The 11,746-nt window shown below is 53.2% G+C and overlaps 1 protein-coding gene across 1 annotated transcript; it reads left to right on the top strand.

Annotated features, from left to right (window-relative positions):
- The first annotated feature begins 5,311 nt into the window (after nucleotides 1-5,311).
- LOC118903670 (MHC class I polypeptide-related sequence B-like) lies at nucleotides 5,312-10,707 on the top strand. Its single transcript, XM_036868941.1, has 5 exons — nucleotides 5,312-5,398; nucleotides 8,795-9,055; nucleotides 9,289-9,576; nucleotides 10,170-10,447; nucleotides 10,676-10,707. The coding sequence occupies exons 1-4, from the start codon at nucleotides 5,329-5,331 to the stop codon at nucleotides 10,358-10,360; spliced, it is 810 nt and encodes a 269-aa protein (XP_036724836.1). The 5' UTR covers nucleotides 5,312-5,328; the 3' UTR covers nucleotides 10,361-10,447; nucleotides 10,676-10,707.
- The last annotated feature ends 1,039 nt before the right edge of the window (nucleotides 10,708-11,746 follow it).

Here is an 11,746-nt window from a genome sequence, read left to right as displayed (position 1 = left end):
CAACGTTATCCAGAATGTTTTAGAGGTTAAGTCCTACCAAACCTTCAAGGAAACCTAATGATCTATACAAAATATTCAAGAGAATAAAGAAATATAGGTTGTATGTAAAGTATGCCCCAACCAAGTTGGTTTTAAAACTATTATTCTCTTTGGAATCTGTACTTTGGTTAGGTAAACAAAACAAACAAAACACCTTGTTCTTGTTGCTAAGAGCTACACCCTGCACATCTGGAGGTAAAGAGTCCTAAGGTTTGCAACTTACTCTCAGGTAGTCCAGCAATAACGATGATAGCCACCTTTTATGTATTCAGAGGGAGATCAAACAGTTATGGTAAAATTTTAATAAATGACAGAACTACAGAATAGGGCTTCCCTGGTGGCGCAGTGGTTGAGAATCTGCCTGCCAATGCAGGGGACACGGGTTCGAGCCCTGGTCTGGGAAGACCCCACATGCCGCGGAGCAACTAGGCCCGTGAGCCACAATTACTGAGCCTGCGTATCTGGAGTCTGTGCTCCGTAACAAGAGAGGTCGCGATAAAGAGTGGCCCCCACTTGCCACAACTAGAGAAAGCCCTCGCACAGAAACGAAGACCCAACACAGCCATAAATAAATAAATAAATAAATAATTTAACAACAACAACAAAAAGAATAAATATAAGTTAGAAATAATAAAAATATATTTTAAAATTTATTTCCCCTGTAGATTTTCCCACCCTTTTCCATCTTCTCTCTTCCCTTCTTCAACCCTTTCTCCCTTCCCGTCCTCCTTTTCCCGGTCTCTCCTTTACATCTTGTCCCCTGCACATTCGAGCACCACAGTGAACACAGGTGACTCTGTCCACCTCAGGCCAGATGCGGGCGGACAGGGGAGTGGGCGCTCGCCGGGGCAGTTTGTAAGCTGTGCCTGGACCCGCTGTTACTGTGTCCTTTAGTGAAGTCACTCCAGTCTTTGAAGGAAGTCACACCAGCTCTAAATTATGTTCCCCACGGAAGAAGGAACATTCTCGGTGGGTATTTCCTGGATCCTTAGTCATTGATTTTCATCCAGATCGGCGGAGCCGACTCAAATCGGACGTTGCGAGGCGGACCCTCTGCTTCCTGAGGCGGAAGCAAGGCTGAAGGAAGAGTTTTTGGTTCTTAGAATCTAAGGGCGGGGCCAGGGGTGGGAGGGGCTGGAAGAAGCATTTCCCTATTCACACGCCTCAGAATCAACCAAGACCTTGTTTAAAATAAGTCGGACTCCAGATCCCCTCCGGATCTACCAACTCGGAATTTCCGAGGACCACATAGGTCTTCATTTTCTCAAGCGGCAGTTTGAGACCCAGAAATCTAAATGCAGCTCTCTCCCCTCCCAGCCTGCACATAAGTTCCCTTATTCTGCTTTTAAATCCGTGGACGACTTTTATTTCCTTCAACCCAGGGTTTGGCAGACAGGTGATTTCCAGTCCTCACTGTAAACTCTGGCCCAGCAGAGAAAACTTCAGGGCCTTCCTGCAAGCCCCGCTTGGGGTTCTGTGAGCATCTGCGCTGGGTGGTTTAGGTTCCTTTTCCGGACCCAGCAGTGGCGCCAGAGGTCTGCAGCGAGAAAGATGCCGCTGTGCGGGTGACTCCAGGGGTACAAAGGTGAGAGTGGAGGGAGAAAACGTCTTTCATGGGGCAGAGCAGAGGGGGCTGGAAGCAGGGTGGGGTGGAGGGAACACACTTTGTACAAAAGACAACCTGGGAAGCTTGGGCGGGGGGCTGGTGTGTGTTGGGGGGTGAGGCAGCCAAATCTAGATCCAGGGAGCAACCCTGACCCTGAGCCCTATACCATCAGGGCCTCTTCCACCCCCAGAATGAGTAGGATTGGCTTTATCTCTAGTTACAATCGTCTCTAAATGCTGTGCAACAAACCTAGAATATTAGCGTTAAAGTATTAAAAGTCTTTTCTGGGAGGGTGGGGGTGAGCTGAATGAGATGGTTTGCTGGATTTGCACACCTAAGAAGTCCTCTAAGGAGTGTTGACATCATGGAGGAAAGGGCTTGGGCCCAGCTGTCAGGAGAGCTGGGTTCCATCTGCCACTCTACATCTCACTATTCTTGCTATCTTTAGAAGTGAAAAGATTCTCTCTGAGAACGGGCAGGACCCAATCCCTGAATGGCTAAATAAGTTATGATGCTCAAAGTAATTAATTAATAAAAATGGACGTGAAATCTAAGAAATAGTTAAAACTTTGTGATGCATGACATTTCCATCCACAGAAAAAGTGTAGGGTAGGGGTCTTAGTGGAATGGTTAGTAGTGACAGGCAGAGTTCAATGTGAAAAAGCATTTGCAGGGGAGACAAAGATGAAATGAACACAGTTCCTGCTCCTGGAGTGGCTCATTGTCTAATGGGAGGAGTATAAGATGGTAAGATATGGTTCAAGGGAGGGCACACCTGGTACCATCAGGGAGGTTCAAACCATGGCCTAGACCAGTGGTTCTAAAACTTGCCAATACATTGGAATCACCAAGGGAACTTTAAAAGATATGAAGGTCTAAGTCTAACCCAAGGGATACTGATTCAATTGGTTTTGGCCACTGCCTGAACATACAGACCGTGAAAACTCTCCAGCTGGTTTTAATAAGCAGCCAAGTTTGAGAACCATGGTGTAGGTATTCCAGAGACTAAGAGATGAGTGCTGGGGATAAGTCACAGCTTTCAGTAGAAGGAGGCCTTCAGGATGGCATTATTATTACAGTATTATTGAAGTATAGTTCGTATATCACATAATTCACCCTTTTAAAGTTACAGTTAAGTGGTGTTTAGTATAATCCAGAGGTTGTGCCACCAATCCCACTATGTAAAAGAGATCTTTTAGGATGTGCAGTTCTGATGGGCTGGAAGGCAGAGGAGAGTAATCCATAAGACGGCAATGTGTAAGCAGTGGCATCCTGATGGGACAGGGTAAGGAAATGGGGGGAGCCCACTTTTACTGGAGTCGTACCTCCCACGAAGAGTAGATGGCTTTATCTCTCATTGCAGTCATCTCTAAATGCTGTGAGACAAACCTAGCATATTAGTATTAGTATTAAAAGTCTTTTTTGGGGGAGAGGGGTGTGACTCGAATGAGACAGTTGTCTGCAACTGCCACACCTAGCAAGTCTTTGAAGGAGGATGGTCATGGAGGAAAGGGCTTGTCAGGAGAGCTGGGATCCATCTGCCACTCTATACTTTCACTACCCTTGTGACCTTTCGCAATGAAAAGAAACTCTCCGAGATGGGACAGGACCCAATCCCTGACCTGCTAAATAAATTATGATGATCAAAGTAATTAATTAATAAAAATGATGTGAAATCTAAGAAATTGTTAAAACTTTCTGAGGCACGACATTTCCATCCACGGGAAAAGTATTGGATAAGGATCTTAGTGGAATGGTTACTAATGAGAGGCAGAGTACAACTTTAAAAAAAGCATTTGCAGGGAGACAAAGATGAAATGAACACAGTTCCTGATCCTAAAGTGGCCCATTGTCTAACGTGGGGAATATAAAATGGTCAGATGGGGTTCATGGCAGGGCACACTTGGTTCCATCAGGGAAGTTTCAATCAGGGCTAGACCAGTGATTCTAAAACTTGCCTACACATTTGAAATCACTGAGGGGGCTTTAAAAGATACGAATGCCTAGGTTCAACCCAAGGGATACTGACTCCGCTGGTTTTGGCCATGGCCTAGACATATGGATAGTAAAAACTCCCCAGGTGGTTCTATAAGCAATCAGGTTTAAGGACCATGGCGTAGGAATGCCAAAGACCAAGAGATGTGTGTTGGGGATAAGGCACAGCTTTCAGTAGAAGGAGGCTTTTTTCAGGATGGCATTATTGTTATTATAGTATTATTGAAATATAGTTCATGCATGACATAATTCACCCTTTTAAAGCATACAGTTAGATAGTTTTTAGTGTAATCCCAAGGTTGTACCACCCTTACCACCAGCTAATGGGGATGATCTTTTAGGACGTGCAGTTCTGATGGGCTGGAAGGCAGAGGAGAGTAATCCACAGGAGGGCAATGTGTAAGCAGTGGCATCCTGATGGGACAGGGCAAGGAAATGGGGGGAGCCCACTTTTACTGCAACCCAGGGGAGATGTCACCGGAGAAGTGGAAGATGATGCCAGACAGCTGGTTGTGGCAGCTGCAGGCTTTGATGGTGGAGTAGAGACCTTATGTGTTAATTCTGCAGATGGGGCAGCTGTGGATGGCTGGGGCCTTATGGTTATACCTGGCGACAGGCAGGTGTTTAGGAAGCCTTTCCAGTTCTCTAGGCTGAGGTAGATGAAAGCCTGGACTAAGGTAGCTGCAGTGGGACTGAAAAGGGGTTGGAGGAGCTGACTGTGAGCCCATGAGAGGCAGGGGAAAGGGGATCAGAAGAGACCAAGCTGGTGATGCTTAAAGAGAACTTGGGGAGGGAGAGAGGCTGGTGTGCGGGGAAAGGGGTAGAGTTTGCCTGTACATCTGTTGGGTTTGAGGGGCAGATGGGCCCAGAGGCGCAGATGTCCTGAGGCAGGTTGGAAAGGGAGTCTGGAGAGGTTGGTGTTGGGGTAGATCACGGGGAACCACCTCATTGGGCCTGAATCAAGAGGCTGCCTTGGGAGAGTGTGGATACCTATAGGCTGAGGCCACAGGAAAAGAGACGTGGCTCGGTCTTGGAGTCAGTGGGAGGAGAAGGAGATTATAATGGTGGAAACATCTAGAAGAGTTTGAACTCTTGAGTCCTTCATCTGGGGAAGTGGCTTCTGAGAGGCAGAGCTGCTGAAATCTGCAAATCTGGTCTCAGCGGACTGTTGCCAGTACCTCTGCTGTGCAAGGTGGAGGGAGGGGTTATGTGAGAGAAGTTGTGCCTGAAGGAAGAAGCCCCGAAAGGCCGGAAACGTGGGGTGTCTCTGAAGCAGCCTTGTGAGACCTTCCCTGCCGTGGGCGGGGAGTCTTCTTTGCAGGGGAGGGAGACGGTGATCTGGACGCTTCTGGCGGGGGCGGGGGCGGGGGCGGGGGGTGTGGCGCCCTAACTCTCTGCTGCTCAGAGCCTGTCCCTTCAGCATTTGTCTGCACTCACCCTCCGTCTCACCTTCCTGGGGATCCTAAGGCTTTTCTAGCCTCCCAGCTTTTCTAGGCAGCGGAGGCGGCCGGATGGCGGTCCCCGCTCGGCGGAGGGAGGACAGGGACCGGGACGGGGCGGGGGCGGGGCCAAATTTTTAAACCTCCGTGCGGGCCGTCTCCGCTGCCAGTGTGCCGCCGCCGTCCGGCTCAGCGCCGCCCGCTCGGCTGCTGTCCCGGAGCCTCTGGGAGGTTGACAAGGTCTGGGCCATGGCGCTGTTCCTTGTCCTGCCGTTTCTAGGCGGCGCTGCCCTTTCTGTGCTCCCGGCTACCGCCGCTGGTGAGTGGCGTTCATTGAGGTCCTCAGCCGGGAGCCTGGGGCGGTTTCAGGGTCCGGGTGGGATTCGGTGAGCGTCGCGGGGACCGTCTCACTTGCGGTGCAGCGGGGTGGGGAGTGGGGGGCGGGGTGAGGTCGGGGAGGGGCCGGGAGCTGCTCGGGGCCTGTGGCCACCACAGCACGTTCCCGCTTTTCAGTCTCCAACTCCCACCCTCTGCTCCCCCTGCTGCACCCGCCCTCCCTGCTTTCCTCTTCCTCACACATCCCCGTCCTCTGACTCCCGTGGGTGGGAAGGCTGCCCCCAAGCCCGGGTTGCTCCCGTCAGAGGCGATCAAGGGCTCTTGGAGGTCCGACGCTCAGGCGGCCACTTCCCACCGGTGTGTGGGGCTCCCTCTTAGGCCCCTGAGCGCTGTCCTCTCCTCCTGTTCTCAGCTCTGCCCTCTTCCCGTTTCTGGCCTCGGGAATCGGGGAGCTTCCAGGCAGGCAGCGCTCAAGGGCCTCAGTCCTTGGAGTTGGGGGTCTCTTTCTAGTGACCAGGAGCTCTAGGAAGGGCCCAAGGGCCCTGAACCACACTTCCTACTGCTGTGGGCACCGTGACCGATCCTGGCTTTCACTGAGAGAAGCGACAAAATATGTTTTCACATGTTCAGATACAGGGAAGTCATTCTGGCTTATGCATGAACTAAGTTGAATTTTGCGCTAAGTAAATTGCCTCTTTGTGGCCTGTCAGACATACATTGTACATCTGCTTTAATTATTAAAGGAAAGGGCACATTGACCAGAAGTAAAGAATGTCCATGTTAAAAATAAAGACTAAATGCCCCTCTTCCTGGGACTCCAACGCTGGTTCACCCTTGATGATAAGACTCCCTTCCCAGGTGCCAAGGCCATAGTGTACGTGCTGTACGTGTACGTGCTGGTCTGTTTTTGTTTGTTTGTTTTTAAACCTTGGAGAAATGTAGCCCTACTTGCTTAATGTTCCTTGTTCTGACAAGATATACAACTGTGCTAAAGGGGAATTCCCTGGCGGTCCAGTGGTTAGGACTCGGCACTTTCGCGGCCTTGGGCCCAGATTCCACCTCTGGTCCCGGAACTAAGATTTTGGAACTAAGATTTTGGCACGGCGACAACAAAAAAACCCCACAAGTGTGCTGAAAACCCTGCTTCTCCAGAGCAGTTTCTCAGAGTTATCTGGGAAGCTGGTTTCTGGACTAGTCCTTAATTTGGCTCAAATAAAACTCTCTATTCTTATCATAGATTGTTTATTGATTATTTTCACTGACAAAAGTTAGAGTGTGACAGCTTTGGAGCCAAGGGATTCTTCCTGTGATTTCTGTGGTCTCCACTCCGCACCTCCCCCCTCCCCTGCCAATGTTTACTCTAATTTTCTGCTATGCCCATGTTCCCACCCCTGATTCTCTCCTTGCCTCCTCCCCTGCCGTCACTTGTGCCCCCTCAGGATTTGTCCTCCCCCTCCCTGCTGTCCCCTCCCCTCTGTGGTTCTCTGATCCCTTCCTACGGCATCCTCACCCTCATCGCCTTTCCCACCACCGGGCCCTCTCCTCCTCTCATGGCTTTTTTAAAACATTTATTTTATTTTATTTTTTATTTTGGCCACGCCCCAACCCTGCAGGTTGCAGGATCTTAGTTCCCCGACCATGGATTGAACCTGAGCCTTCACAGTGAAAGCGTCGAATCCTAACCACTGGACCACCAGCAGACTCCCCCCTCATGGGTCTTTACCTGCAAGGATCAGACACCTGCATGGCTCCTACCTCCCCCCAGCTTTCACTAACCTTACATTTCTGCGGATGACTTTTGCCCAGGGGGACTTCCCTCCCTCATCACTACCCTATGTTATCACCAGGGGGAGCTCTGCTGCTAATGATAACTGGGCCTTGAGCACAGTGCACAGCCCCTGTGGGAGGACCTCTCCCCTGGTCTTGGCACCCATCCTCCTAGCTCCGCCCCAGTGCAGGCACCTGCTCTTGGCCCTCGTTCAGTGTGGGCGTTTCACCCAGCACTGCCCCTTCCCCACTCCTGCATCCTAAACCTCACCCTCTTGAGACCTCCACTCTCCAGGCCTCAGCTGCTGGACTCCACTTGCCCTGGTCCCTCTGCACCTACCATCATGGCACCTTGCCCAGCTCCCACTCCTTGCCCGAGTGCCTTGGGCCCTCACCACGTTCTCATCAATCACAAGCTTCCTCCCAGGAATCACCATGCCATCCTCACCCTCCCTCAACCAGAGCCCCCCTCCTCTCCTGTCTTCACCCCACCCAAGGTCCCCCAGAGTCACCCCTGAGGCATGCTCATCCCCTGCCCCCCAATCCAGGCCCTCACCACTGTCTCCTCTGCAGCCCCTTGCCCTTCCTCCCTCCCCAATAGGAATACTACCCTTGGTCCAATTGCCCACCTCCTTGGCCTTCACCACCCTCTCTTAGGTTCACTGACCCCAGTGGGCTCTCACTACCTCAACCATGTATCCAAAATCCTTGTTGATGCCACTTGGTGAGTTGGCCTTTCCCTACAGGGGGTCTTCCCCCAGCCCCGCCCTCCTGTGCTGGCTGCCTGACCCACACCCTCTGTGGAGGTGTGACCTGCCCCCAACCACTCCCACTGTGCAGGTCCCTCCCAATGTGCACCTTGGCTTTCCAGTTCTATTTTCTCTTGCCACCGCTCCTTCTAATTCTCCATGGCCCTTGGGCACATGGCACTGACTCAGGCCCCCAACACCCACCTCTCCCAGGGGACACTGGCAGGTCCAGCCACCTCCCCACCTGGGGCCTCACCATGCCTCTTGCACTCTGGGCCCAGACTCACTGCTTCACCTCCACCAGGGGTACTGGCCCACCTTCCACTCTCTTAGGGCCACAGCCCAGCCCCTCAGGCCCCTCTGCCTCGTGCCTCACCCTCCCTTGAGCCCACCTCGTCCATGATGAGCCTGCCCCACGGGCAGCAGCCCTTGCTCTCTATCTCACCTGACTGGCCTCTGACCAGGGATGCCTCTGATCCTGGGCTGACACTGCCCCTCCCTCCCCTCTGACTCCACCTCCCCTCACCCTGGTCTTCCTGCCTCTCCCTTGCCCCCTGCAGGCCAGCCTCTCCCCTTGGCCTCCTGCCTGGACCCTTAGGGAGCTGGTGCCTCCCTGTCCTGGCACTTGTCCTGAATGTTTGCCCATCTGCACCCCTCCCTCCACTCCTCAATTCCCCTCTCCTTCACTCCTCTTTTTCTTTTTTCCCCTGTGTTGGAAAAATTCTCATTGTGGTCCCTTGTACACGTGCATGTTCTGCATCCTCAGTCCTGGAGCAGGTCAGGACAGCAGAACTTGTCTGGTAAACATTTGATGTGCACTTGTTTCTGGAAAGCTGTTTCATCTGCGGTTGCCCCTTCCCCAGGACCACACAGTCTTCATTACAACCTCACGGTGCTGTCCCGGGATGGATCTGTGGAGCCCAGCTTTTTCGCTGGGGGACACTTGGATGGCCAGGCCTTCCTGCACTGTGACCGTGAGACAGGCAGGGTAGAGCCCCGGGGACTGTGGGCAGAAGAGCTGGGAGCTGAGACGTGGGACACAGAGTCCAAGGACTTGACAGAGACCTGGAAGGACCTCAGAAAGCTTCTAGCAGAAATCCTGGCCCTGCAGGAGGAGAAAGGAGGTGAGAGTGGGGAGAGGCTGAGAGTGCTATGAGGTGTTTCACTGGATTTGGGGGCAGGGGCCAGAGGACAGAGGTCTGTGAGTTCAGCAGGGGGGTGGCCATGACTCAGCAGCACTGGGAAGACATGGAGGGGAGCAGGGAGGGAGCCCTCTGGCTGGAGTTTCTCACTTGGGTGGGAGGACAGAGGGACATGGGGACTGGAGGAGTCACTGCTGGGGTGGGGTGGGGTGCAGGTGTGAATTCCCTCCAGGAGATGGTGGGCTGTGAAATCCAAGAAGACAACCACGCCTGGGGCTTCAGGTTTCTCTGCTATGATGGGGAGCTCCTCCTCTCCTGTCACCCAGAGACCCAGGGCTGTACAGTGCCCCAGTCCTTGGCTCGGAACTGGGCCATGGAAATGGAGAAGTTCGGGGACACAGATAGCTTTCAAAGCAAGTATTACTGGGCCCACGTGCAGGGAGAGCTTTGTGGAAGACTGCGGGGCTATCTGGAATCCTGGACAGGCTTCAGGGAGAGAACAGGTACTGCTCCTGGACCAGGGCCCTTCCTCTCCCCCAGACCCCTAGAGCCTCCACGCCGTGACTCTGCCCACAGAGACCCTCCCTGTCCTCTGGGTGCATATATGCTCTGTTGGCGTGGTGTCCTGCAATTTGCTGTTCTGTTAAATCCACTGTAGAAAGATGGGCAGGTGGGGAGGGGAATGAACCGCCCCGGTGACAATCATCCAGGGAGCAGTGGGCCCTCTGACAGAAACTGTACCAGGGAAGGTGGGTGTCAGTCAGGAGAGGAAGGCCCTAGACTGGAGTGGGCCCCCTGGCTCCCAGCCTGCCTGTCCCAGAAAGTTCCCTGCTGGTCCCCAGGAGCCCACCCCGCACGGCCCGCTCCTCAGCATCAACACGTGGATCCAAGAGAGTGAGGCCCCGTCACAGCCCCTCCCCTGCCCGGCCAAAGGAACTGGGCCCCAGCGTGCAGAACAGACTTGGAGCAGGGCTGGGGTGGGCGGGGGCTCAGCCAGAGGCGGAGAGCGGGCAGCAGCAGCCCTGTCCTCTCCGTCTTCCTCAGAGGGAGCAGGGCTTGGCCCCGGGCCTCACTGGCTCTGTGCTTTCTCCCCCAGGGCCCCCAGCCGTGAACGTGACCCGCAGCCAGGACTCGGAGGGCACAGTCAACCTCACATGCTGGGCTTTCGGCTTCTTTCCCCGGAATATCTCAGCGGCCTGGTTTTGGGATGAGGAACCCATGAGGCGGGACACCCAGCAGTCAAGGGTGTCCTGCCTGATGGGAACGGGACCTACCGGACCTGGGTGACCATAAGGGTTCCCCAAGGAGAGGAACAGCGTGTCAAGTGCCACGTGGAACACAGCGGGAATCACAGTGCACACACTGCGCCCTCTGGTGAGCCTGGGGTGATCCTGGAGGGGGTTGTGACCCTGGGAGGGTCAGAGGCCAGGATCAGGGAGAGGAGAGCAGACCTGTGGCTCTGGGGTGCCTGGGTTATATGTAATAAGGCCCTTTCTCAGGAGAGACCCTGGTGTATCAGAGTCAGTGGTGGACCATCCTGGGTGTTGCTGCCTTTGCTCTTGTTTTTATCATCGGGCTTTGTGTGTCCTTTGCTGCATGAAGAAGAAGAAGAAGACAGCATCAGCTGTGGGGAGCCCAGGTGAGAAATCTGGGCAGGGGGTGGGGATGGGAGGGGCTCTGCCTGGGATGTAGGGTCCCCCTCGTATCCTTCTGCACAGATGTAAGAGGATGAGAAACCTCTGTTTCAGGAGCTGGATTTTGGGTTATTTGTGAGGGGAATGGGAGCCACGTCTACTGTAACCCTTTGGTCCTGCCCAAAGCCAGGGCTGGACTGGGGCCCTTTAGTATCCAGCGGGGCCTCTCTTTGCTCTGGGTGAGACTGGGTGACAGTCAGGGTTGCGGCTCTCTGCTCTGTTCTCATCTCTTTTTGTCCACTCTCGGCTTGTCAGGCCTCATCTAGGGGGGATGTGTGGGATCATATACTGGTTGGGAGGGTCTAGGTCATCATGAATTGATTCAGAGGGAACCTGAAATAAAGTGTCTGTGACCTCGTGGCGTGGAGTTAAAAACTGAGGAGGAATTTAGATGGAAGGCAATGGCTCTTATCTCTTCCTGAATTTCTCTTCCCCAATTTTTTAGCCCTTGTTAAAAATCCAAGTAAAAGAACCACAAGGCTCAAACTAGGGGTCAGTGGATGGTGCTGGAGCCCTGACCATGATGTCCCCTTGGGAGGTCCCACTTAGAAAGAGATGTTTTGCATCTCTGGGAACACACAATTAAGTGTCTATGACCTGGTGGGGAGGCGTTAAAAACTGGAGAGGAATTCAGATGAAAGTCCTGAAATCTGGAGAGCCTGAGGAGGGGGTATCCTTGAGAGAATACAAGTGTTTCCTACCCAATTAACTCATCTGTTTTTTTGTTTAATTTAATTTATTTATTTTTGGCTGCGTTGGGTTTTCGTTGCGGTGCGCAGTCTTCTCACTGCGGTGACTTCTCTTGTTGCAAGGCCCGGGCTCTAAGCCCACGGACTTCAGTAGTTGTGGCCCGCGGGGTCTAGAGCGCAGGCTCAGTAGTTGTGGTGCACGGGCTTAGTTGCCCCGCGGCATGTGGGATCTTCCTGGACCAGGGATCGAACCCGTGTCCCCTGCATTGGCAGGTGGATTCTCAACCACT

Source organism: Balaenoptera musculus, chromosome 11 (genome assembly GCF_009873245.2).
Source record: "Balaenoptera musculus isolate JJ_BM4_2016_0621 chromosome 11, mBalMus1.pri.v3, whole genome shotgun sequence".
Taxonomy (NCBI): Eukaryota; Metazoa; Chordata; class Mammalia; order Artiodactyla; family Balaenopteridae; genus Balaenoptera; species Balaenoptera musculus.
Note: the sequence above shows the minus strand (reverse complement) of the source record. Positions and strands in the feature narration are given on the sequence as shown.